General features: G+C 53.6%; 2 protein-coding genes across 5 annotated transcripts in view; one reads left to right on the top strand and one right to left on the bottom strand.

Annotated features, from left to right (window-relative positions):
- Stx18 (syntaxin 18) overlaps positions 1-3,441 on the top strand; it is a 100,087-nt gene extending 96,646 nt beyond the window's left edge. For all 3 annotated transcript variants that reach the window (XM_052736045.1, XM_052736046.1, XM_052736047.1), the window contains 2 exons: positions 1,970-2,050; positions 2,865-3,441. In XM_052736045.1, coding sequence (XP_052592005.1) covers positions 1,970-2,050; positions 2,865-2,960 — 177 coding nt within the window. In that variant the 3' untranslated portion in view covers positions 2,961-3,441. The remainder of the gene's footprint in view (positions 1-1,969; positions 2,051-2,864) is intronic.
- An 835-nt stretch (positions 3,442-4,276) lies between these two features.
- Positions 4,277-25,487, bottom strand: Nsg1 (neuronal vesicle trafficking associated 1). 2 transcript variants are annotated; one of them, XM_052736049.1, is made up of 5 exons: positions 25,328-25,487; positions 24,784-24,938; positions 21,410-21,526; positions 11,500-11,610; positions 4,277-5,486 (listed from the first exon to the last, which is right to left on the bottom strand). In XM_052736049.1, exons 2-5 carry the CDS (start codon positions 24,910-24,912, stop codon positions 5,286-5,288), a joined length of 558 nt encoding a protein of 185 aa, XP_052592009.1. In that variant the 5' UTR covers positions 24,913-24,938; positions 25,328-25,487; the 3' UTR covers positions 4,277-5,285. The 2 variants fall into 2 exon arrangements, with proteins under 2 accessions (XP_052592009.1, XP_052592008.1); XM_052736048.1 differs by lacking the exon at positions 25,328-25,487 and adding an exon at positions 25,024-25,174.
- Between the last annotated feature and the right edge of the window lie 883 nt (positions 25,488-26,370).

The following is a 26,370-nucleotide window of genomic DNA, read 5'->3' as shown; positions in this document are numbered from 1 at the left end:
TCAGAGGTCCCAGGTAAAGCTTCCTGTCACCCCCAGCATCCCTCTGGTACAGCTGAGGGCTCTGTCTGGGGACCCAGCGTAGAGCAGAGTGGCCCCTGTGAGCTAGAGTATTTGGTGGTAGTAGGAGGGTGCAATCCGGGACTGGAGTCAGGCAGCCCCCCCACACCATTGTACCCCATCTGTAGAAAGGCGTGAGACTGAGGGCTGCTGTTCTGTTCACAAATCAGCACAGACGAGCCCTGCACAGTGCAGAATGCAGAGCTGCTTTCGGTCCACAGTGCTCCAATGCTGCCTCGGGAACACAGTCGGATGGGGTAGGACTGGTTCAGGTGACCTTAGTTAGGACTTTAGCACCCAGGGACTGTAGAAGACTTTCAGAAAAAACACCTCTCTCTGCCTCTGGGCTGTTGGCTCACTCACAAAACAAGTACCTGAACCTCACAACAGAGTTGAGTCAACATGCACAAGGTAGAAGCCAAGGACAGTTAGGAGTTCAAGGTCATGAAAGTAAGATACTCTTCACAGAGTTCTTAAAGATCTACCCAAGCCATGTATGTGGAGGCCATGAAGCCTGGAGACAGGCTTTGTGCAGACACCTTGGCCTGATGGCCACGTCAGCTGCATGACACAGGAAGCCATCAAAGCAAGCTCCTTCTGGCATAGCAGCTTGCTGTGAGGAGAGCTCTCCTTGACCGAAACACCCAGCCTACAGGGTGGTCAGACTTCAGTCTGGACGCTCCACCCTGCATGCCATGGCCGGTGCTTCTCCTAAGCCCCACTCCTTGTCTGAAGTAGAACTGGTGAGCCCTGCCTCACTCTCAGAACCAATAAGCAGGACCACTGGCCCATGGCAGGCCTTTTAGTGGGACTCTGACCAAGCCAGGGAGTGCCCTGCTGTAGTAACCCAGCATGCCACTGGAATCCGCCCTTTACCTGGTGCTCAGTGACACGCCCTGACCAGCCACATGTAGGAAAGGGAGTCATGGTCTCTTAGGCTCCAGTACTCAGCCTTCTAGCATGAGGGGCCAGCTGCCACAGCAGTGACTGCACCAGAGGCCTGGGCAAACTGCTCCCCTGAGAGAAGAGAGCTGCCCCCGGGGAGGTGGCATGCTTTAGGGGTTGCTTGGTATCCCTCTAGAGTCCAGCCAAGGGCTTTGTGGACTGCTGGGGCCTCAGAAACCTTGTTTATATCAGTGTTGGGGGCTGTTTATGGCAAACCCCTCAGCTCCTGGCCTGATATTCTCCACCAGGGTATCACTACCCACGTGCACTCCAGTGATGTCACTATTAGGAACTGGGTGGGTGAAGCCTGCTTTCCATTCTGCAGCGTTCTATCAGGCAGGGCTCCCTAAAAGCCCACATTAGGGCACACCTGCCCGCCCCGCAGCAGGGAGATCAAAGGCAGTTCCACATGGCTGGTGTTTTAGGGTCTCCACACGTCCATGTTCTCAGCATCTGCCCAGGGCATTTGCGGCCAGCAATTCCTATCTTGTTTGAACTCTTACCCTTCAGCAGTGTGTTAAAGCATGCTGTTTGGGTAGCTAGTGTGTTTCAGAGTCTGTAACATTTATAGCTGGCTTCTAGACCTTATAAAGAATAAATGGAATGCAGGAAGAGGGCCCTTGGTGGGAGTGGCCAGTCCAGAATCAGCAGGTCATGTTTGTCCTTGTCACTTGACAAGTGACACACGAGAAGTGATAGGTGGTACCAGTGCAGGCTCTATGGCCCGACAAGAGCCTTACCCTAGTCCTGCCCCTCGGGTACTGTGTGGTCTCCTAGAAGCTAGTGAACATCTCCGAGCTGTAAGTTTCCCTGTCTTTGTGTTGGGTGATACTCACGCTCAGGCAAGGATTCCCAGGCTGTGTAGGTACAGCCTCTAGAGCTTGAAACATGGCAGCAACTACTTGCAGAAGGCTATCTTCTTGGTGGAGGAGGGAATGGTTGGGCTTATCTGACACTCTTCCTACAGGAAACTGAAATTGACAGCATTCACCAGTTAGTTGTGGGGGCAACTGAAAACATCAAGGAAGGCAACGAAGACATACGAGAGGTGGGTACCTGGGGCTCTCAGGTCAGAGTTGGCACAGCACTGTTTCCCAGCAGCCCGAGTCTCACTGGTGAGGCTGTCCAAGCACACTGTGTAGCACTCAGGGCCCATCCTGCAGCTCTAGTCATGGGTTTATGGTCAAGGCCACCCTAAGTGCATGTGTTCATAGACCTGCTGGCTTACTTTCAGCTCATCTTCAAGAGAAAGTAGTTCTGGCCCTGCAAGAACAGTGTGGGTGGAGAGCATCCAGGTAGGGCCAGGACAGTCTGAAGCCAAGGATAAGCCCACTGAGAGCAAAAGCCAGAAGCTGGAGGGCACCCAGCCCCGTGAGCCAGTGTCTCTAAAGCCCAGACCTCCTGGCTGGCCCACTCTCACCACAGACAAGAGCATCCCTGGGAAACCTGAGCCCTGGTTCAGACCTGGGGAGCGAGGCCTGGGAGGCTAGGCTCTGCCCAACAGAAGAGGATGAAAGGCAAGGGCTCGGTGGGTAAAGGTGCTTGCTGCCAATCAGGATGACCTAATTTTGATTCCTGAAATCCACCTGGTACAAGCACAGAAATAACTGTGGCCCTACACTGGACACACACCGTGACATGCATTCCCACCTACCCACACACAGAGATAAACGTAATCTAAAAAATGAAATGCAAGGCATTTGTTCTCTGTCAGGTCTCCATGCGTGGTGACTTTTGTTCTCACTTAAGCCATCTGTCTAAGGAGAGCGTGGGATTCATGGAGGTGTACGTGAAAGAATGGGACACTTAGGGCTTCCGAAACCAGTCCCGGGTGGTGCTGACACCTGTGTTCTTCCTACCAGGCCATCAAAAACAACGCCGGCTTCCGAGTGTGGATCCTCTTCTTCCTCGTGATGTGTTCCTTCTCCTTGCTCTTCCTTGACTGGTACGACAGCTAGCCCACGAGGGCTACCCCTGTGTCTGTGCTGCTGTCCCAGACACACACACCATGTGCCAGCATGTGTCTCTTCTGTTGTGTAGCTGTGTAAGATCCAAGGGCTGGGGAGACATGGCCCCCAAGCCAACCTTTGGAACCTGTCAGGACCTGGAAACGTGTGGATTGAAAGTGCCCTAGGCGGTCTTCGGGGGCAGAGGATAAAGGGGTGAGGCAGTCAGGAGTGGCACCTCCTGGAGGACCACAAGCATGGCAGGGCTGAGCAGGACAGGAATACGGCACTCCTGCTATCCCCGTTACAATGCTTGGGGCCTCGTCTCCTGCCCTTCCCACACCAGTAGCTTCAGGGGAGAACATGCCTAATGTTTCTAAAGTCATTGGTTCTTACTTCCTTGTGGCGTCTAATGTGTGCTGATATGTGGCCATTTTGTCAAAGAAAACAATTCACATCTGCCTTGTCAAGCTAATAAATGCAATTAGAGCCACTTATTGCAGTCAGTGAGTCTCCACTGAGCAGCGCTGGCTGCCACCTGGCTGGACAGGCAGACTCTGGTGCCCTCCACTAGACCTCTCTCCTGCCCTGGCTCCCAGCATGTGAACAGCAAAGCAGGGCCCAGGGCATGTGAAGCCTGGTTTCCTGCCTCTGGGTCCTAGAAGCTCGTGTTCCAAGAAAGGTGTGGATTTCAGAAGAGCGGGCCTTCTGCCCTTGTTCCTGCGTATCTAGAAGAGGCCACGGGGTTGCCTACTGAGAACTGGAAGTGTACAGCACACGGCCTGCATCTGTGCAGACTATCCTGGTGTCACCCAATTCGTGCTGAAGCGCATGAGTACAGACAGTCCAGTGTGCGGCTCAGGTACCCACGAGCTCTTTATTTGCTGAGTGAACGTGAGAAGTTACATTGGGGGATTGACAGTGGGTGAGGTGCTGCTGCTGCTGCTGCTGCTGCTGCTGCTGCTACTGCTCGACTCCGTGGTCACTGAGTCAGATCCTGTGCAGGACAAGCTTTGGCACGCTTATTGCTCTTCATGCATTCCTCACAGCTTCCCAACGCCCTTCAAACATGTGACTGTGTGGATCCCCCACCCCCACCCTGTGCTGAGCTCAGGGTCTTTGTTTCGGAACACTCCAACAGTAAAGTATTTTGTCTCAGTAGCACACCTCAGGAAACAACAGTGTAGCTGACGGTGGTCACTGTGCTTGTTCACAAAGGATCTCCAACTATTTGCCATTTATTTCTGACCTACTAAGGAACATTAAAACTTCTGACATGCCCACTGGAAACAACACAGTCTGAGAACACGGAAGAAAACAACCATGAATAGCTTTTTCTATTTAATTGTCTTACACATTTAGTTTACCTACTGGTGATTTTGTAAACATATACTTTAATGTCAAGATTCAGATTGAAACATAAACATACTTTTCTTACAAAGATTGTGGACTCAAATATTCTCTTTGCAAGGTGCCACATCAGCCCCCCACCAGCCATCCTGCCCCTTTCTCACAGCACAGGAGTCACATCTGTTCACAGATTAAAAGCTAAATAGCCTTGGCTTACCCAAAATTACATTTTCACTTTGCCCACCCAGCTAATAAAACGAAAAACCAAAATCGCCTGCATTACAGGGCTGTACGTGCAAACATATTCATAACAGGAAAGAAAAGGGCCGGTGGGGCTTCTTCCTATCTAGCACATCACCAGCAGACAGCCCGCCCACCCACAGGAAAACAGGCTCTGCAACCCTTGGCCCAGAGCCAGCTCCTCCCACCCCATCCTTGTACTCTGCTTAGTGCACATACCAAAGAGAACCTCCCAGAAGTGCCCTGGCAGGGGCTGGCGGGGCTGCATTGTAGCGCACACTTCCCTTCTCTGTGCCACTTAACAGTGCATCTTGGCAGCTGGCACTGCTGCCAGCAAAGCACGGGATCACTCTAGATATGGCTATGGAGGGAGGTCTGCAGATAGCAAAGGGGCATAAAAGAAAAAAGAAACCCACCAAACGCACTGCTCTGATGGCCAGACCCCTGGCATAGCCAGTGTCAGTTCTCTTTGGACGGCATCCAGTGAATCCCAGTGAAGGAGCTGAATGAAGACTCCTCAGCATGGACAGTGGCCTCAAGCTCTCTAAGCAATGCTGAGATGCGCTGGTTTCTATGCCTGTGGGTGGTCCGCAGCAAGTTTTATTTGCAAAGCAGCATTAGCAAACAGAAGCAATTGCACCGTAAATGAGTAACCTCTAAATTATCGGTAATTATATTTAATGAAATGTCCCTCAAAGTCCCTTTGTTGCCTTCAAGTGACACATTGTAAGGAACCCGCCCAGCTCGCTAAGCTGACTTCTCCGCAGCTTCGGTCTCCTGTTCCGACAGCTTCTCTTCTGACAGAACTGACATCCATGGTGACACGGAGCGTGTGATACTCTGCTTGGCCAGGTTGTAGTGGTTTATAACAGTGTAAAATTTCTCCCGGGCACTGGAGTCTTGCTCCGTGTAGTAGCTCTCCAAGCCTTCTGGAATGCACTGGGTGTTCTGTAAGACAGGAGGCCGTGGAGATACAGGGGGTGCCAGCGTGTGTCTGCAGTGAGTATCCCCGCAATGGCCCCTAAGCATCTTCTCTGAGCTTACAGGAATAAATGCTAAACAAACACTAACAATGGACAGATGAAGGGGCCTGCCCTGCGAGGGCATAGCCGTCTTAAAGATTGGCTGTGCTGCAACGGGCACCTGGGCTCCCAGGTTAGAGGGAACAGGCCGCGTGCCTCCCTTCACCAAGTCTCTAATTGGCTGATTGACCTTGGCTATTCATCTATTAGAAGCAAGGACACTTTTGACATGTCTACAGACAATCCACCTGAAATAAGAGGAGGAGCACCAAGGAAGGCTTTCTTGGGGGCCAGTGAATTGGCTCAGTGGGTAAAGATGTTGCCAACACTAGTTCAATCCCCAGGACCTGCATGGTAGGAGGAGAGAACCAGCTCCTGCAAGTTATCCTCTGAGCTGAGCCGTGCGGCTGGTGTGGCAGCCGGTGACTAACCTGCCTAGAGCCCTCTAAGGCCGTGACTAACCTCGAGCCAAGAGAATCTGAACGGTTGTAACAAGCAGCTCTGGGGCTGGCTCCCAGAGAGCAGCTGTGTCCCTCCAGTGTCCACATCTCCCCTTCTCAACCGGCTCCGACTGCCCAGAGAACAAAACCTCAAGAGCCACGGGGCAGGGAAAGATGGAGCCAGAGCTCCAGATGAGTGAGTCCTTGTACTGCCTTCCAGTTTGGACTCTGAGACCAGCAGTAAGCTTCCCACCCTGTTGAAGTGACTGTTACTTGTGGCTAGCCACCCGAAGCATGCTATCACCAAGCCTGCTGGGATAGGAACGTGAGACCCCACAGTTGAGTCAGAGGTGGAGCCCTTGGTGACCACCCATTATCTGGGAGTTTTAAACCCATATATTCATCTCTGGGTGGAGCCCAGAGTGGCTTAGCAGATCTGTGCTGAGTCCATCTGTATTTCAAGTGTCTCCCTGAGGAGTGTGAGTCCAGCATCCCAGCCAAGGCCACAGTCCAAGACCCACTCCTGTTAGAAGAGAGCCCTTCCGGTTTTCACCCTATGACACAATGCTCAGTTGTTCTCTTGGATGACCTAGTGTCTCCATCCTCAACCCCAGGCTAGCTCTCCAGTGTAGTGGGCAGGTAGCCCAAGATATCAGGGAGGAGGAGCTCCTGGGAACTTCCTCTCGGCTGAGTCTGAATGCCAAGGGCAGGTTCATAGGGCAATCCAATTGGGTTCCCTACCCTAGAGAATGTCCTGTGGCTCTCAAGCCTTCTTCCCTCCCTCTTCCCTGAAAGAAGTGGACAGCAGTGTGCACCCACATGCAGGCTTCCCTCTTGCCTACGCCAGGTCTGTGCTTTTCAGGCCAATTCTCTCACTGTGAGGTTCATGCCACTCAGTCCATTTTATAGGTGGGAAAGTGGAGTCCAGAGAGGTGAAGAAGCTTGCTGAAGCAGATTTGAGAACCACCCAAGCATGAGAACACAGTTGCAGCTGGGACCTCCAGTCAGCGTCGTCCACCACCACACACTGGGCTACCCTTCCAGGGGGTCAATCCCTGATTCCCCACCCAGCTCAAGGACATACAGACTATGAAACAGACCTTTCCATTGTCTCCATCCCGAGGACAGTGGGTCCAACTTGGTGTTTTCCAGTATCAGCCACTGGCATGTACGGTCCAGATAGTACTATTAAGTCCCTGCCTTGGCACACATGGCCTCAGGAGTGCAGGCCAACTCAGCTTAACCACCTATGCTTCCTGGTTTTCCTGCCCCCCCCCCAACCCTCAGAGGTAGGGGTACAGCACTCAGGGTGGCTCGGGCCTGCACAGTGGGAGCATGAGAGGATGGCACTCCAGTAATCCCTGGTGCCAGGGTCAGGGGGAGACCCTTTCCCAAAAGAGGAAGACAAGCCATTACCCTGGCCTCCCAGGTGTTTGGTCTTGCTCAGCCAAAGGCCACTGCAGCTGGGATGTACTCTCACCCTCTGAAGCCTGCCTCACTTGACGTTGCTCTGCTGCTGCTGCTGCTGCTTGGTGTAACAGGGCTGAGCATCAAGTATGCTGATGGAGAAAGGAGGCTGGAGCATGGAGAGCAGCCATGTGGGCAGATCTGGAAGCTACTTGGGGGGGTGGGTCCTGCTCTTTCAGAGTGAGCCCTCTCTCCTAAGGACCCCTCCCACACAGAGCCTGCTCCAGGTACAGGGCCCGGACTGTGGGCAGTGGTCAGCAGGTGCCTAAGAACCCACACAGAGCCTAAGCCATGGGTGCTGGTTAACTTAGCCCTGCTGGTCACTCAGCAGGGTCGACTGGCCTTTCCAGGAGGGGAAGATGGCGGTAAATAAAGAATCCTGGTAGAGCGGCCAGCATGCAGGGCTTGCGGTCCTCACTGTGGGGTCTAGGAAGGTGATGAATGGTAAGACGAGAACAGCGCAGTGCAGGCAGGGCCCAGTGAGCACTCAGGAGCCTGTGAAAATACGAACAGGTGGCTCCAGCCTCATGGCCATCTTCTTTTCTGGGCTGCCACCCCTTGTGCCTCTCCCCTCAGAAGTGCCTCCATCACTGGGGAGGTAGCTAATGATGTAAAGGCTCAGCCCTTGCCTGTGGAGACTGGGGTCTCCTTAGCAGCTCACTAGATCCTGAAGTGTAAAGCTTAGAAACACCAGCAGGCTCCCGGGAGTGCTGACAGCTAGTTCAGAAGAGGCCCAAAGCAATGGAGGGTTCTTAGGTACCCTGCCCTTGGTGCAGCACTTCAGGGGATAGCCCTGGCTACAGACAGAGCCTAGCTTTAGGGCCAGGCCCCAGCCCCAGCTGAGATCTCATGTGCTCTTTTCAGAGCCTTAGTCCCCTCATCTTTAAAATGGAGCGAATGTGCCACACAGCCTGGCTGCTTTTGTTGTAAGGGTAAAAGTCAGTGTGGGACAGCTCAGAAAGAAGTCAGCGTGGGGCAGCTCAGAAAGAAGTCAGCGTGGGACAGCTCAGAAAGAAGCCAGGGTGTGGCCAAAGGTGATAAACAGAAAAGACGAAACGTTCCAAGAACCCTCCAGAGTACAGCCAGCTTGGTGCAAGGAACCCCCGCACCGCAGAAGGAAATGGCTGTGCGGGCCAGCTGGGACTCTACAGCTGACCACGCTCCTCTAGCCTGCACCGCCACCCTCACTCTGTCCTCCACGTATCCCTCGCGGCTCCTTGGGGAAGTGGGGGAAGGCTGCAGTTACCATCTTACTCCCGTGCAGCCTGGCACCCAGCACAGGACCCTGCTAGAGCTTTGCATGCAACCAGGACCTGAGGAGCAGCGACTGCCTGGAGCAGGCGCGGGGGGGGGGGGGGGGGGGGGGGGCATCTAAGGGCAGCGAGGACATGGCCCTGCCCTCCAGACGCCTGGCTGAGAGAGGACAGCAGGTGGTGTCTGACACCTCCCATATAACACAGCCACCAAAAGACGCTGAGAGGCCCTCTGAGGGGTCGATGGTGTCACGAACCGCAGAAGGAGCTGGGGCACGGGTGTTCAGTCTATACCCATGTGGTAAAAGAAATAAAATACGAAGCCTAGGTCACCTATCGGGGTGTCTTGGAAGGAGCATGACTGTCATATGGCCTGGGCTAGGTCACTGCAGAGTGTGGACAGGGTCTCGCTATGGCCCAGGCTGCTTCCATCTGAGGGCAAGGATTGAAGGCACACATCACCACCCTGACTCTGCTTTTACCTGCCTCCACACACTCCTCAGCTTGGGCCATTTGGCTGTGGCAAGAGGGCTTCTTGGTAGGACTCAGGCTTCTGGGGTCCCCCCCCCCCCGGCATCCTATCCAGCCAGATTCCCAGGGCTCAGCTGGTACACTTAAAGAGGCTTCTAAAAGGTGTATGCCGAAGAGTTGAAGGAACTGAAGGGCATGACCTTGGGCATGATCAGGAGCCTCTGAACCCTGTTTCCCATTGGTAAAAAGGAGGAGACACACACCCCCTTAGGCCCTCTGGGTGCATCCAGGGTGAATATGGGTCACAGCCCTCGCAACCATCCCTCAAGTAGATGTGGAATGTGCATATGCCTGAGCATGGAAGGAGGAAAGCCTCCCCCACCCAGCACCTTACACCTCCTAGCTGTATCATCCAGACCACCAACTCCCACCGCCATTAAGTGGACACTAGTGGAAACTGTACAAGCCCACAGCAGCGCACTTGCAGAGCTGCCTATGAGCTTCTGAATTCCCAAGGGGCTGAGGACTGCAAGCCCTGTAGGGCCTTTTATCCATGCAGATCCTGAGTCCCCTCCACACTGCCAGGAATCTGATCTGAACTCAGCCTGGATCCCGGCCTTCATCTTCATCATCACCCCTCTGCACCAGCTTCTCCCACAGCACTTGGGTTTGCCAAATGGAGCCAGCAGTTTTAGCCTCTTGCGCTGGGCAGGGACCTGCCCCAGACCAGAAACAATGGGCAAGACAGGAAACCCAGGAGAGCTCTGTGTTTAGTGGAGTGCTGGCCTGTCATCTGTGAACAATGGCTGCAGTAGGGAGCTGTCCCTTGCCTATCCTGTTTCTCACAGAGGCACCACTGCTTCCTATATCAGCCTCTGAGTCACCCAGCTTTGGGCCAGGTCCTCCCCTTCCGTCCCTCCTGGCCTGCTTAATTCAGTCTTCCTGTCCATCCACTGCCATCCTGGTCTGCCTCTCACATGTGTCTGCCATCCAGACCGTCTTTCCAGCCCCACTGTGGCAGCCTCCTCCATCAGCTCCTGCCTGCCTCTCCCAACTTCCAGGTGACCCAAGGAATTATCCTCATCACACTCCTTTTCCTGGGGCCTTTGCTAGGCACTCAGGGTGCTGAGCAGTGTACGACCTGGCTGTACCTGGGCCACCCTCCCACCAAGCACACCCCAGTCTGCCTGCTACTCTCAGCACTCCGTCTCCTACTCTGCCCCATGCTTGCTCCAGAAGCTGCCCCAGTGTGGACCACCTTCTAGAAAGGGCAGACCCGCATACTCCATGCCAAGTCCTCCTCACTCAGTATGTACATGCCTGCCTGCCTCATGTTTCTTGAACCAGAAGGGCTTCAGGAAGCGGTCCTTGCATCGGTTGCTCCTGACTGTAGCCTAGCACCCTGAGCAACCAGAGTTGTCTACGGTGGCAGGTACCCACAATCGCTGCAGGAGGAGGGAAGGGCTGAAAGTCAGAAGCCCTGAAGGACCTCGTGGTGTAAATGGAGGAGGAGGAGGTCCTGGCTGGGGTATGTGAACTCCCAGCTCTTCTAACTTGCTCTGCCAGGGAACTGAAGTTTTGCCTCAGCAAAACCCAGACCCAGCCAGCCAGCAAAGATCCACGAGCCATTTGGGCTAGCACACACATTCAGTGCCTGCTCTATCTCCCCTTCAACAGTGCCAAATCCTGCCCAGGACCAGTTTCCATCAGCTGGAAAGCGCAGACCCAGACACGAGTGAGGGGCCATGGAAACCCGGAGCGAGTGGGCCACACCTCTGCTCTGCTCCATCTCCTGCCTCCACCCCATCTTCCCTCCCTCGGTTTCGCTTCCTCGGTCCTCTGGTCCTCCGTCCTGTGGTGTAAATGCATCTGTGCCAACAGCAGGCTCGTGGGAAGGAGGCACAGAAGCGGAGAGAACATTTCCATGTGCACATAAAGTCCAGATGCCAACATGGCCCCTGCGGTGGAACCCGCAGGAGAGCCCAAGAGCAGCCTGTAGGCAGGAGGGCCCCTTTGTGTGGCTTGGGGCACGGCCTTTCTCTTGATCACTGTCTTCCACCCCCACCAGGTCCTGGAGGGAAGTATCAGCTGGCACTTCTGCACCAAGGGGACTCTTCCCCAGGGATAAGCCAGGGGTTCTCTTCACAGTGACCCTCTGGTGCCTTCAGCCTCCTTGCCTGGCTGCCCAGGCAGGGCCTTCAGTGAGGACCCTCCCACTGCAGTACACAGCCAAGGCCCTACTGCTATAGGGCCCTAGGATTGTGGAGGGAAGGGGGCCCAAGGCACCCCCAGGGGGCTAAGGCCTTACCTTCAAGACAAACCCATCAGGGCAGGAGCGGTCATACTTGTACACCTTGTAGACGACCAGGAAGACGACACAGGTGAGGAAGGCCAGGGCAAAGAGAACCAGCACAGAGACCTGTGGGAAGAGGCAGAGGACACGATGGGGCTGCGGAACAGGTGACAGACAGGTGGAAAGCTCTGTGCACAGACACAAGAAGGCCTCGCTAATGGCCACATGGCTCCCAGGCAACTTGGACACTTGACAGAGAAGTGGAGCTGGGCTGCATTCAGGGCCCCGACTTACAGAGCTGAGCACCTGTCATCTAGGGAACAGCTGCTCCACAGATCTCTCTGGGCACCGGTCTCAGTGCGAGGACACTGTCACTCGGACCCCAGGCTACCCTCATGTTGAAACCACATAAGAGAAACAGGAGCTCTGTCCTCAACCTCTGCCCTCTATAGTGTTCTGAGGACAGAGACTTACGTTTGGGTTTCCTTAGGGCATAAGCGGCTCATTAGAATGCCCAGCACTAGGTAGGCACAAAGCTACGATAGTGTAGGTGAGACGTGGCTCACAGATGTACAAGTAACAGAGGTCAAACACCACAAGATGTTGCTAGATTTGGGCCTGGAGATGTCTGCCTGGCTGTTGGGGAATATGGAAGGGGCAAAAGCATGTCATGAGGTGAGAGAGGAGTGAGGTGGAGAAGCATGGGAATGGTTCAGGATCCCTGGACAGACCCTAGGAGCCAGCATGTGGCCCAGGTACCATGGGCACCAGTATGGGAGTCACTGCTGGCTTCCTACCGCCCACCCCAGCAGCCAGGAACTGTCCCCCATCTCTGGATCTTTCTGCTCCACTTTATTCTGCTTAGGTGACCCATCACTAACGCTGCCACCAATCCATCTGAAGAACCTGTGTTGTGCATAGAGCTCATGCGTGCTACAGGGGCAGACACGGTGAACCATGCGGTCTCAGTCTCAGGGCTCAAGGCACCCATGGGGAGTGGTGACATTGGCGAGAGTCTGTTGGCAGCTACAGCAGATAGAAAGCACATAAACATCTGGCCCTGGGAACTGAGTGTGGCTCTTGATGAAGAAGGGAGCTAACGTGTAGGAAAAAGAAGGGGTATCATCCAGGATGTCCAGTGACAGCCACCTTCTCTGGCAGTGCTAGGTCCAGAGAGGCCACTGCCAGAGCTGGTGGGAGGGTCCAGGAGTGACAACCTTCTAAACACTGAACACCAAGGGAGTGAGACTCATTACTGCTCTTAGAACCACTGTCTATTCCTTGGCTTTCTCGGGGTCCCACAGATGGCAGAGCAGGATCTCAACCCAGGCCACCTCACCCAGAAACACTGCCTGGCAGGGATCCAGCCACATGCCTCTTCTCACACCATCCCTGCCCACAGGGCTGTGCTCTGGAGGTGCTGCACACCTGTAACCCAGGCACTTCAGGAGGATCAGAAGTTCAAGCCTTTGCATGTGGGTTGTCTTAAGGTGAGGTCATTAGCATGGGCGCTTGTCAAGTCTGACCAGTGTCCTTACAAGAAAAGAAAATGAGGCAGAGACACACACTAGCAGACACTACATGCAGACGGGCTGGAATAATGAATGCCTCTCTAGCCACGCGGCCCCAGCGATGGCATAACTCCACAACACAACAGGACTTCAGAGGCAGCATGGCCCACAGACACTTCAACTTCAGACTTCCTTTGCCTCCAGAAACCTGAGAACATGCCTCTGGGGTTCCCCTCCTTTGTGGTGCCTTGTTGGGGCAGCCACAGGACTTGTGTTAAGGAGCACAGGCCTGGCTCACCTCCCTTGAAGAGAGTTCCCCCCCCCACTTCCTCTGCAGGTACCCCAGACTTCAGGCTGTGTCTTCTCATTTTGCTATCTCAAGAGCCTTGGTAAGTTCCAAGGTTCTCAGTCCAACTTGTGTTACTGAAACAGCACTGGAGATCTAGTTGTTGGTTCTTTATTGTGTGTGTGGAGGCCAGAGGACAACCAGTACTGTGGAGATAGACAGGAGGATATAACCACCCAACAAAGTATAACCAGTGATTTCCAGGTCAGAATGAAACCTGGTCTCAAGAAAAAGGTGGATGTGACTCACGAATGACACTCAGGGATGTCCTCTTAAGAGAGTCAGGGTGACTCGGGGACCGAAAACAGAGACTGGGATGTGGGGAGAGGCACCTCGAGCCAGGAAGTAAGTGAAGGTGCAGAAGCAGGCAAGGAACAGATGCCCTGGAGCCCCACCTCAGGGCAGGCTGGCACACAGATGCCCTGGAGCCCCACCTCAGGGCAGGCTGGCACACAGATGCCCTGGAGCCCCTCCACAGGGCAGGCTGGCACACAGATGCCCTGGAGCCCCACCTCAGGGCAGGCTGGCTCACAGATGCCCTGGAGCCCCACCTCAGGGCAGGCTGGCACACAGATGCCCTGGAGCCCCACCTCAGGGCAGGCTGGCACACAGATGCCCTGGAGCCCCACCTCAGGGCAGGCTGGCACACAGATGCCCTGGAGCCCCACCTCAGGGCAGGCTGGCACACAGCCTGACTCCAAATGAGTACTTACTAAGCAGGCCTCTGGCACCTAGAGCAAACCCAAGAACTGTCCACTCAGCTGACACAGCATGAACATGGCTTGCAAGGGTACTGGCATTTTGGTTTTATTAAATAAATGTTCTCACACAGGATGGAGCTGTACCCAGGGTTGCTTTTCCCTTCGTGACCTGGGGAGGCCTAGAGAGCCACAGGCTTCCAGACAGGGTGACTCCCACCCTTCTCTGGAACCAGGGACAAAACCTAGAGAGTCCCCTGATCAGAAACGAGTTGACTTACAAAGAGCTGCCTTCTGGGCCAATTTCTCTACCAGACACGGGGGATACAGTGCTTGGGCCCATTTTTTATTTTGAGACAAGGCCTCATTAAGTTGCCCAGGCTGGCCATGAAATGGCAGTCCTCCTGCCTCAGCCTCACACTTGACTGGAATTGCAGACCTTGCCGAGAAGCCCACCTACTGCTGTGGTTTTCAAATCAGACAAATGTGTGTCAAATCGGAGGGAAAACGTAACAAGGAGAGTAGAACAGACTGACTAGACTTGTCTTTAGACCAAGCTTGTCACCATTTTCTTTTCTCATCTCCTTTATGAAGGGGCCCGTTGAGACCAAAGTGCCTCAAACTCAGAAAGTCCTACTTTCTCCCATCTTAGGAATCCCAAGTCATGAGGAACCTTCTCAGGGGATCTGACATTAGCTACCCAAAGTGTCCATCCCAAGAGTTGGCTGAGCAGCCATACAGTTCCACTGCATCACCCTGGTGTCACTTAGAACAGTCAAGTAAGAAGTGCCACAGGAGAGGCAGGACACAGAGGCGGCTCTGATTACTCTGGAGACCTCCTGGAGGAGCATCGGTCCCAAGGGATAGAGTTCATTGGGAGGTGAGAAAAGGGAGGTGAAGAGCAGTGAGGACTGCGGTATCAGAAACATGGTGGCTGCAGCATCATGACCTGGAAGGAGTGGAAACATGAACCAGCTGACTGGAGTTGGAGTCTAGACCAGTCCTTGGTGTGGCAAGATCCCAGGAAACAGGTCAGTGTTGCCAAGCATCAGGGAAATGCAACATATATCACAAGGAGAAGCCATGTCACGCCCACTGTAATGGCTGTACCAAGTGCTGGCAATGCAGAGGCAACACTGGAACCCGGTCACTGCTGCTTGAAAAATGGTGGCCCTAATATAGGAAGCAATGGCAGTTCTACAACACATAAAATATAAAAATTACCATGGCAACCAGCAATCCTACTCTTGTGTGTTTACCTACAGAAAAGAAAAACAGGTCTTCAAACAAAGGTTTATGCAAAGAAACACTGCCCAGTTGCCAAAAGATGGAGTCCAAAAAGGGCTGAGTGGAGAAAAAAAATGTGGTATGTCCATACAACAGAATATTACTTGGCCCTCAAAAGGAACAAAGTGCTGATACATGCTACAACAAATGAATGTTGACAATGTGATGCTGAGCAAAAGTCAGATATGAAAGGCTGCACCATGTATCTGTGTATCTGTTCTGTGATATGTCCAGAAGACAGACATCTAAAGGGGCAGAAAATAGATCAGAGGCTGCTGGGGACCTTGGGGGGTGGGGCACTCACTGTGTGATGTGTCTGGGTCAGCCTCTGAGATAATAAAATGTTCTAGACAGTATGACAGTTGGCAACTTGCTGACTGTTTAATGTCACTAAACTGTACTTTGAAATGGTGAGTTTTGTGTATGTATTTTACCACTATTTTTAATGGACCAGAGGAGGGAGGCAAGAGTCTGAGTTTGGTCTAAGCACCAAGGATGCCCCTTTTCCTGTTCAATTGAGTCACCCTGAGCCCCCTCTCCTCCCCAGTCTCACCCAGGGACACAGTCTGTACCTTTCCAAAAAAACTCTCCTCAGATCCTGGGACCTCCTGCCCAGGGCTGCTCTGGCTTGGGCAGACTCATAGAGTGTGACCCAGTGAGGGGAGGGGGCTCAGGGTCACCCCAGTGAAGATGAAGAGGAGAGGGGGCTCAGGTTGACCCCAGTGAAGCAGGAAAGGGGCATCCTTGGTGCTTAGATGGAGCTTGGTTGTCGATTACTGTTCAGTGCCCACTTAGCCTTTCACAGTTTAGTGTCACAGTTTATGCATGGGTTATTGTCATCCAACTGTCAAGGCACTGACTACCACCCTCTTCTCCCAGCACTTCCCTCTAGGCAGGAACCAGCAGGATCCCCACCAAGTACAGCAGGAGCGCCACTCCTAATCACACCAACAGGGTCAGTGTCCAGGATGTGGGCCTGAGTCCTGTCTTCATCCGTTAACAGACTGACCTTGGGGCTACTCCTTAATGAGAATAGTAAGGCTAGTGGTCTGATGCTGCCACCAAGGGCAAGAAAAACAAGGCTCACGAAGGGCCCAGGCCGAGCAGGTCGATGGCACTTACAGTCTCGGTCCTCCATCCCTCAGGGAGGGGAAAGGAAAGGAGCCTTTTGCTGACTAATGCAGTACAGGGAAGGGAAAAAAAATCAGAGACTGAATCCTGAAACCTCCAAGTGTTTACAGAGCTAAATATTTTAGGTACTACACGGACGAGAACACAGACATATACCCCAAGGTGATTCAGCCTATGTTTTACCTGAGCCAGGATGAAGCCCTCACTCCATAGCTGGACCCAGAATCTGCAGGTTCCACAGCTGCAGACGTGGGTGGTCCCAGCTGCAGGTCATCAGGGTATTTAAACAAGTTTCTACGGTCTCTGTCACCACCATGAACGAAGACCCCCACACACACTCTCTACTGGATGTAGGAAAATTGCATCGCCGTTTATAAACAGTTAATAAGTGTGACTTAGAACCTGCCATGGGGATTATTAGAGAATGTGGAAAGCAGGCGCACAGGAAGCTCAAGGTCATTAAGGATTCGAGAAAAAGAAACAAACCACCCACAGCATCATTTGCAACAGCCTGCCAAGGGACACCTCCACCGCGGCATCGACTGCCAGCTTGGAGGACCATCCTTAAGTGGCCTCTCCTAAGATATCCTCCCGCTTTTCCCTGACCTTGAAAGGTGGTCATGTGCAAGGCTGGCCTTAGAACTTCTCAAGGCTAGAGGGGTGGTGGTACCAGAGAGGGGTGTGGCTCCATCACAAAACCCTTAACTGGAGGGTGTGTGTGACCTCAGGCAGCCCTCTTCATCCTGAAGCCACAAAGCATAAAGAGCCAAAGAGAATGCTGGCAGAGCCCTCCCTGAGCCTGCCTCACTGTGGAGCATCCATCTTCCAGGACATTAAGAAGCAGACCCAGCAGCCCATTACACACTGCCCGCACAAGTGGGAAAGCACAGGGTTTTGGTTTGGTTTGGTTTTAATGTTTAGGTTTAGTTCACTTGAGCAACATCCTAGTCTGCACTTACTCTCGGTGTAAAAACACCTCCGATTAATGAAATGGCTGCTCTCCCCGTTGACTCAAGCCTCACTGGAAGCCTAGGCTTTTGGCTGCCACAGCGGTGATTCATCCTGCTATCCCTGTGTAGCAACCTTACAAAGCCCCTCCTTCCCCCCACCACCAGCTGTTACCTAGCAACCAACCTAGCAACCTTGCAGCTAAGAGATTAATCCTCCAGTGATAACCACAATGTAATATCCAAAAAGACACTTGCTTTCAAGGGTGCGCTCCGAAGTTAAGAGAGATGGGCACACCTTAACAATACAGATAAAGAACAAAGAGGCTCATGGGTGCACAAAACTCATCTGTTGTGGTAGGATCTCCTTCCCCGGATTTATACACATGTAGAGGAAAAGAACCGAATCACCATCAGAACAGTGTACTGTTCCTGCCACCACTGTGACTAATCCCTGGTGGGAGGGTCAGGGGGTGGGTCCCTGATTCCAGACATCCTGTTCTTTCCCCTAAACCCCCATGTTCAGAAACGACCCCAAACCTTTAACCAGCTGATGCTCTGCACAACAGCCACATTGTATGTGTGCACTCACGGACGCAGAAACTGTCATTAAATCTTAGAGGCCAAGAGAACTTTCCAGAAGGGTAGACACTCTCAGCATTTCCAAAGGGCTCGAGCCCTTCAAATGTCTCTGCTGTTGTGCCAGACCGTGCACCAAGAAGAAAAGCGTAGAACCTCAGGAGACATCGATCCAACTGCAGAGCTGGCTAAAATGCCTGTCACCTGGGTGGAACCCTGTGGAACTAACATTTTCTGGTTCTGAAGCAGCTCAGAGCTGACAAATGCAAGGGACACCCTTAGAACATGGGTCATCCCTCTGAGTCCGCCTCAGTGCCCCAGGAGGCTGCTCTCCTAGCGATCCTACCCTGCTTCTGCCATTTCCTGACTGAGGCCTCTAGCTGGTCATCTGCTGACCCTATGACAACTGTCAAGTGAGCACATACTCAGCCCTGACCCAGTAAGAAGGCTAGTTCAGGAGAGCGGCCTGCTGTTAAGGAGCCCACAGGGACACCCTGTGGAAACTGTGCCAAGCCCCCTCCACAGGAGTCCACCAGAATGATGGATGAGTCACTCATTTACTTAGCCCGTTCTTACTGAGTGCAGTAAGCGCCAGAGCGATGGTATCGAGGACTCCGGCAGTGCTGCCATGGCTGCTCCTAAATGCTGTCTGCGCACAAGCCCTACACCTTCATTTTTAGCCAATATTCATGTCTCAGGGGGCTCCTGTGGCCTGGTTTCCTTTTCAAAGACACGAGCCAGGTCAAGGGGCCTTTGCTTCCTGAGACCACTCTTCAGTACCTGCTTGGGATAGCAGAGATCACAGGGCCCATGCCCAGAGAGAGGTGTAGGCTAGCCCAGCTTCTTAAAAGGGGACAGCTAGGGGGTGGGGCTAGACGGACACAGAAGCAAGACTTAAGAGGAAAAAAAGACACTGTCAGGGGTATCATCTGGCTCGGCTGCTGGAGTAGGAAAGGGACCTGGGTTCTGTGGGGTACAAGGCAGCAGTGGTAGTTCTGGAACAGGGTTTGAGTCAACAGAGAAAAGGGGTGTGGGGAGACATCTGTTGTAAAACTGTGGCCTCTAACGCCACAACCCAAGAGCAGGCTTCCTGAGCCCAAGCTCTGTTTCAGTCTCCCCAACTAACACGGAGAGAACTATGATAGCATCCTACTTCCTGAAGCGTATGTGGACTCAAGATACAAAGCTTGCTTCTGGAAGTACCACCTCCTGGTAGAGGGCAACAGGAACTTGGGGTAAGTGCATCTCTGGGATCCTCAGTAGGGAAGGAGAGAGGGGGATAGATTCCTGCCTGGGGCTGGAGCTCAGGTCATGGGCGTTCAGGTACTGGTTTTAGAATGAGAGATGAGGGGAGTCCTAGCCATCCTGAGGGTAAGTCCTAAAGGAGGCACAGAAGCTAGGCTTAGGGAAACCCTGACAGCTGTGTGTGAGACCAGGCAATACTGCAGTGTAGAGCAAGCCCCTAGTGGGCCCCCACTGTGTCCAATACCTTCCCAGACACCCAGAGACAGCAAGAGAGGTGAAGCAAGCCTCCTGGCACCCGCAGCCTGCCCACTGGGAGCGTAGAGATTGTCTGAGGTCTTCCTGGGTCTTCTGAGCCCCACGGTTCTGGGCAACAGAAACCAGGTAACCGCACAGAGGCCCAGCCATGACGGCCTAGGGCCCTGGGGCCAAATGTGCGTCACCTGTGCCTTAGGCAAGGGATCTAGGGACCTGCCTCAGGTGAGCATGTGAGAAAAACACAAACCAAGAACACCAGAGGGGACAGAGCCTGACACACAGACACATTCAACAGATGGAGAAGATATTTGGGTACCACACTACTCACTGACCTAAGCTGGTGATGGGGACAAACATCCAATCAGACATGAGAAACCAGGGCATGCTCAGGCAAGATGACATTCAGACAGTGTTGCTCTGACATTCACGTCTGATCCTGCACCTGATCTCAAGTGCCCATGATGCTGATGGGCCAAGAATGGCAACAGAGGACAACCATGCTGATCCCAGAGTGGAACAGAGATGCTGACCTCACGTTAATCCGTCTTAATACTGGCCACGAACCTCAATCATGTTAACAGTCAACCCCTGAGCCAGGAAAAGCAGCTCGGCATGCCTGACACCCTTCCATACCCACAGAAATGCAGACACAGACTTCTGTACCTTTTCACTGCAGACCCCTATTTGGAAAGCAGTACCTGTTACTAGCAAGGAGGAAGGAGGCTGGGAGGTTCAAATGAGCTACTACAAGCATACACCAGGGGCACAGAGGATAGTGACATCCATGGAACCCACTGTACCAGGCAGACTTGGACAGCAGTGAGAAGCAACAGGAAGCAGAAGAGATTTGTACTCAATACTCCATGAAGACACTCTGCTCTTCTGGATTCCCTTGCAGCTATGAACTGGGGTTGGTTCCCAAGTCCATCTTCTGTAGTTCCCACTATCACCCAAGAATTAAGCAGGAGATAATACAGATGCTCTGCAATGTGCTGAGAGTGGGTGAGTATGTGCCCCCACACCCATGAATAGATTGCTCATATATCTCTGTGAAAATGATCATCCATACATACAGGGCCACTATTCAAGGTCTGAGGATGTCTTCCAACTAACCCCATTTGAATCTGGGCGATGGTCACCATTTTATTTTCTCCTACATCTTTCCTAAAGAGTGAGGTTTCAAGAATACCAACATCCCAGCTTACCCCTGAGCAGATACCACTTTAGAGGACACACACCCTTGCTGTGAGGAAGGCTCCTCCCACCAGGGCTCACTGGAATTTCACCCTTTTCCGAAGCCATCACCAGAGGTAACAGGAAGTAAAGAAGGATTGGAAGTTGAACACATGGGCTTTGCATCCAAACTCTGGTCACAGCTCCACCAAGAGAGCTGGGACCAATGAGTCTGCAGTCCCCTCTCTACCCTCATGAGATGGGATGTAGGAGAGGAGTACCCTGTTCAGGCATCAGCCCTTAGAGGAGCTTGCATAGGCACTGAGGGTCAAGGGGCATGACACAAAGCTCTGCCTGGATGGGTATAGTACCTCAGGCCTTCTGCTTCCTTCCTGAAACTGTGAGGCGAATCTTTTGATGTTTGGCAAATGTTTGCTCACATTTATTGCCTTTGCCTAAAGGGAAGTTCATGGGTGGTTTTTCCCTGTTATAAAAATAAATGATATATGATTATTTTGGAGGATGAAGCAAAGAAAAAGGAAAATTCTTTAAAAAAAAAAAAAGGAAGGAGGGAAGGAAGGAAAAAAAAAAAACCTACCCAGAGAGCCTCCAGGTTGGGAGCTAGAAGCAGTTGGGCTTTCACGGCCTGGATAAGTGGAATCGCATCTGTTCCTGTCCCTCTAAAAAGACCTCTCCGCAGCCTGGCAGATGCCTCCTGACCTAAAGACGGCAGCTCAGCCTGCGACCACTCACCTTAAACCTCTCGGTGACACCCTCGGTGATGCTGACGGTGAACTCCGCTATCTTGGGAGGACGCGCTTTCCCTTTCTTGCGGTCAGGTTCATACTCAGTTTTAGTTTTCACAACAACCTTAGCCAGGAAACAGAGAGGCACATGGTTAGTGATGAGCCTGATGTGCTCAGACACATCTGCCCTAGGCAGGTGAACCTGGGACTGTCAAGTTCAAAGCCGGGCGGTGGTGGCCCACGCCTTTAATCCCAGCACTCGGGAGGCAGAGCCAGGCGGATCTCTGTGAGTTCGAGGCCAGCCTGGTCTACAGAGTAAAGTTCCAGGAAAGGCGCAAAGCTACACAGAGAAACCCTATCTCAAAAAAACAAAATGAAACAAGACAAACAAACAAACAAAAAAAAAACAAGTTCAAAGATACCCACCATTCCTCCAGGCAGTGAGAGCAGCTTCCACTGAGAACTCTCCATGCAGGCCCTTTCAGATACATTGCCTATCCATGGTCCTAGAGCAATCCCAGGACAAATGCAGAACCGGGGAACAGAGAAGTGATGTTCACCGGCCAAGGCCATGGGACTAATGGCTGGCAGACCACTCGGATACCCATTACAGCAGAACCCTGGTCCAGAGAGTGGGGAGGACACCTCTTCTTTCCTACTGGCTTTTCTGTGCTGCCCACCTGCTGGACATATGTGTTACTGGAGAAGACCTGAACACAACTGAGTAGCACCTAAGAGCTAGGGCCTGGGAATAAACTGCCCTGGGAAGCCTCTTAGACTGCACAGCGCTGAAGGGTCCCCCCCCCCACCATGTGAACCTGGAAACATCTGCCCTGTACAAACTTCCCTGAAGCCCTGCCAACTTCACACCTACCTGGGACCCCATGCTGCACCCTATAGGGACATTCCTCTCTTGGCCTCCCCAGCTCTGCTTCTGTCAGGGCTCCATTGCCTCTCTGATTCCCTTGAATAGGGAGAGTGAGGTCAAGGAGTTACTCACCTCTGATCCCCAAACTCTCCCCAGAGCAGGTGTCCAGTAGTGGCTATGGGACAGGAGAGAACCCCCTCCCCATACACTTCTCCTGGAGGGAGTATGTCCTTTGTTGTTTCCATGGTTTGGAAGACACCCACTTGCCCTGACAGTGGGACTGAGTGACTCTGGACAGGCCCCAGGCAAATGACTAGAGAATTCTCCATTCCAGCCCTGACCTGTGGAGCCAGCCTCCAGAGGTTATAGGGGAGAAAGGGGCCAATGCCTGGCATTGAGCCAGAGAGCCCTGAGCTTCAGTGTGTGCTGTCAGGCTTCACTCCTGGCATGCCATTCTCCTGCAGTAGATAGAGGGGTATGCACCCCTGAAGGCATCACCTTCCCAAGGCAGCACTGAGCACCGCCCTGCCATCCTCACATCCCAGCTGCACCCATGTAGCCTTGTGACCTTGAGCATACATTTGGGGCCACTTCCCCTGACCATGAATACGGAAGGCTTCTTTGTGTCTTATCCATAACCTGGAGGGCAGAAGGCCTGTATCATCCAGAACTGTGAGGGTGAGGACATCTAGGCCACCTGAATTCAATCTGCATCTACCACTAACTGACAGGTGACCTTGGACAGGTCCTTTAAAACTCTGTAGGCCTTCTTTGCTAGGTCTCGTCAGATGAGGGCAATGGTGGAGGTTGCCTTGCAGCAATGTGGGCATGTTGAAGTTCAGCCTAGGAAGTGTACGGAACAGTGCCAGGTACGGCAAGTGTTCCTAAGGAATGTCAGGCAAGGCTGCTCCTGATGTGACTGGCAGCCCTCGGCACTAGTGCATTTTCTGGCACTCAGAAGTCACATCCCCCACCTCCCTGAATCTTGTCAAGTGTGAGAGGTGTCCAACTAGAAGCAGAGTGGAATAAGTAACAAGGCTAGAAACTTCCCTACCCCAGAGGCCAGTGACCTTCAGCACAATGACCTTGGGTGCATTTGGTGAACTCTGAGAATCTGTCTTCTTCGATGTGACTTTGGAAGCCTTCTAACTCAAGGACCTGTTCCCACAGGAATACCCTTTTTCTGGAGCATCCTCATCAGTTACCCCAAGAGTAGAGTGACTCAGTACCTTACAGAGCCACCTAGCCTAACCCTGAGCAACAGGACTGGTTGGCAGAATGTGGGACCTGCCTGAAGCCCTCCTCCTTGTGGCCGACCATGCCAGGCAATACTGGAATGGAACATATTAAGGGCAAAAGAAGAGGCTTGGGCCAAGTAGAGGTAATCACCTGATAGAGGTGCCGCTTCAGGACACATAGCTCCTTGGCTGGGTGTATCAAGGCAGGAGGGGTAGGGGTACTCGGGACCGAGTCCTGACACCCACCATGGGCCAAAGACTCAACAGCCCTGCTCATCCTATGAAGGCCAGCCTGGGCCAACAGCTGTGGTGTGGGGTGCACAGCTATGACCAGCTGATCTCCCCTTCTTAAATGAAAACACCTGCAACCAGTCCCTTCCCTGCTCCCATGTCACACACACACACACACACACACCCCAAAAAAAACAGACAATAGAATTAAGGGAACAAAACCACTTTGGGAAGCTAAGTTTGGGGATGAAAGAAGACCCACTGCAGATCCTTCCTACAACCCATTCTACTACTGCCCAGTGAATGCAGAGCTGGGAGTCAGAGCCTCTTTCTCAGAACGAACTAAGACAATAAATGTAAAAGCATGTGGGAATAGTGAGCAAGCTCCTTTGTGTGTAGGGACTGTAGATGCAGGGCGTGTGGTTTTACATTAGAGTGTTGCAATGCTACCTTCTACTTTAAGGATAGAATTTGCTTTTAAATGTTATGGCTTGAAAATATATTTATGGACCAATGATACCCCACTGGATGTAGTACTCAAGAGGGGAGTCTTTAAGTCAAAAAAAAAAAAAAATGCATCACGGTAAAGATGGTCCTGGTTCCACTAGTACTGGTGAGCCGGAGCTCAGATCTGGGGATTTCACAAAAGGAACAAAGAAAGAGGCTCTATTCCTGAGCACACACACAGTAAGGCAATTGGAGCTGAACCCGTACCACCTCAAAAGGCACAAGGACCTGCTCCCTGGGCTCACCCCAGACTCCTGTACCAACAAGCATCGCTCCTCATAAGACTCCCCCAAAATCAAGAGGGGACCTTCCACTAAGGAATCTTGCCAAGACGAAGGTGTCATCTAAGGCAGGGGGTCTCCAGCATCACCCAGCCCAGAATCGCGAGAGTACATTGTGCTTGCCCTGTCTTCCTCCTCTAGGCTGAGCCCGCCCCCATCTCTCACCCCCAACGCACAAGGCGTTTCTTTTGTTTCGGTTGCAGTCGAAGATTTAGGGGTGCACACCCAGCAGCGCGGGAATGTCGGGAGCTCATACCTTATCCGGGGGTGGGAACTGCAGCTGGTTGACATCGAGGGGCGTCATCAGGGGAATGGTGTCGAAGCCATCCTCCAGCAGTGGCTGCTTGGTGCCCTTCTCTGCGAAATTGTTGCCCAACTTCACCATGGTTGCGAAAGACAGGAGGCTGCGGCCTGAGGAGGGAGGGCCGGGTGGGGGTCAGGGCGAGCGGCAGCAGGGGCGGGGCGGGGCACAGACAGGAGGACTCCGCACACCCACCCGCTGTCCCTGCGTCCGCTGTCCCTGCGTCCGCTGTCCCCGCCGCCTGGTCTCCCGAGAGAGGTGGCAGGGACGCGGCGGTCGCAGCCGATCAGGGTCTCCAGGCTGTGTACTGATGGGCATTTCTAGACTCCCATCCCGCAGAGGGCAGGGCTCAGCACAGCCAGGCTAGGGGACGCCACCCGTGCCCAGCCTTTCCGGATGCGTCCCCAGTCCCGCGGCGCTGGCTTCCTGCGCGTCTCCCGAGGAGGCCCTCAACGTGAGAGATGCTCGGCCGCCCGCCCCGCTCCCCACCCGCACTCACCCCACGCCCGGCTCCGGCAAGTCTGGGCTCCGAGCGCGCTCCGAGGCTCCGCGTCGCCCGCTCTCGCGTGCAGCAATGGCGGAGGCGGCGCCGCGGCCGGGGGATCAGCGATTGGGTTCTGCGCCTCCCGCCTCCGCGCGCCGCCTCCTTCCTGCCGCTCCCGGGGGCCGCGCGCGGGAGTGCGCGTGGGGCCGTGCCGATGCGCCTCCGCCTTGACGCAGCGCCGCCCGCGCGCTGATCGGCCGCACAAAGGAGCACGCGGCTGCGGTGGCGGTGGCGGGGGGGGGTCCCCCGGGGACCCCGCGCGCGACCAGACCCGGGGAAGGAGAACCTGAGGCTCCCGATGCCGGCCTGGGGGATACCCTGGCGGGCTGCGCAACCCTGGGGCGGTGGTCGAGCTCGGGGCTGTCGGGAGGGAGGAAGGGAAGGGAGGGGGAAGATGCTGAGAAGCCAGCGAGCCCCAAAGGGAGGGAAAGAGGTTCCGGCCCACCACCGAGCAGATTTGAGGGTCCTGAAGGATGACGAAGGTTTTCGGAGGACAGTGTGGATGACAGACCTAGGTGGCTCTTAGTGTGAGGCTGGGTGGGAGAGGGATGAAAAATGAGGGCGTGTCTCTATAAAAAAGAGGGAGGTTTCGGGATGTGAGGTAGTGCTGTCCTGTGGCTAGGGATGCCTGCCTGGGATGTGACGACAGGAGGACAGGTGTTCAGAGCTTAAGGTGCCACCAGGAGAGGCAGGCTAGCCAAAGCTGTCTGCGGTCAGGGCGGAAAGGAAGGCAAGGATCTCCCCACCGCAGCCGCAGCTCTCCTGGATAATACAGAGACCCAGAAGGAAGAACCGGGTTCTAGCCTGACCGGTGCCCCAGGCAGCTGTCGCAGCTACCCAGATGAAGGCCACTGCACGTTACAGATCTCTACCCAGCCTTGCTTGCAGGACGCAGGGAAAGAAACTAAACTTGGATATGGGAGCGAATCTCCAAAAGGAGTAGGGCTGCGGGTACCGGAGGAGCAGTACCCCACTACCCGCTACCACTGTTCTGTTGC

This window comes from Peromyscus californicus, unplaced genomic scaffold (assembly GCF_007827085.1).
Source record: "Peromyscus californicus insignis strain IS unplaced genomic scaffold, ASM782708v3 Scaffold_13__1_contigs__length_99412109, whole genome shotgun sequence".
NCBI lineage: Eukaryota > Metazoa > Chordata > Mammalia > Rodentia > Cricetidae > Peromyscus > Peromyscus californicus.
This window is presented reverse-complemented; position numbering and strand designations above follow the sequence as displayed.

Excerpts from the sequence above, each read along its gene's own strand:
- Nsg1 (XM_052736049.1), bottom strand. The coding sequence starts at position 24,912 with ATGGTGAAGTTGGGCAACAATTTCGCAGAGAAGGGCACCAAGCAGCCA. Across the intron at positions 21,527-24,783 it reads AGTTCCCACCCCCGGATAAG|GTTGTTGTGAAAACTAAAAC; the intron begins GTATGAGCTCCC and ends TTCCTGGCTAAG. Across the intron at positions 5,487-11,499 it reads CTGATGGGTTTGTCTTGAAG|AACACCCAGTGCATTCCAGA; the intron begins GTAAGGCCTTAG and ends CCTGTCTTACAG.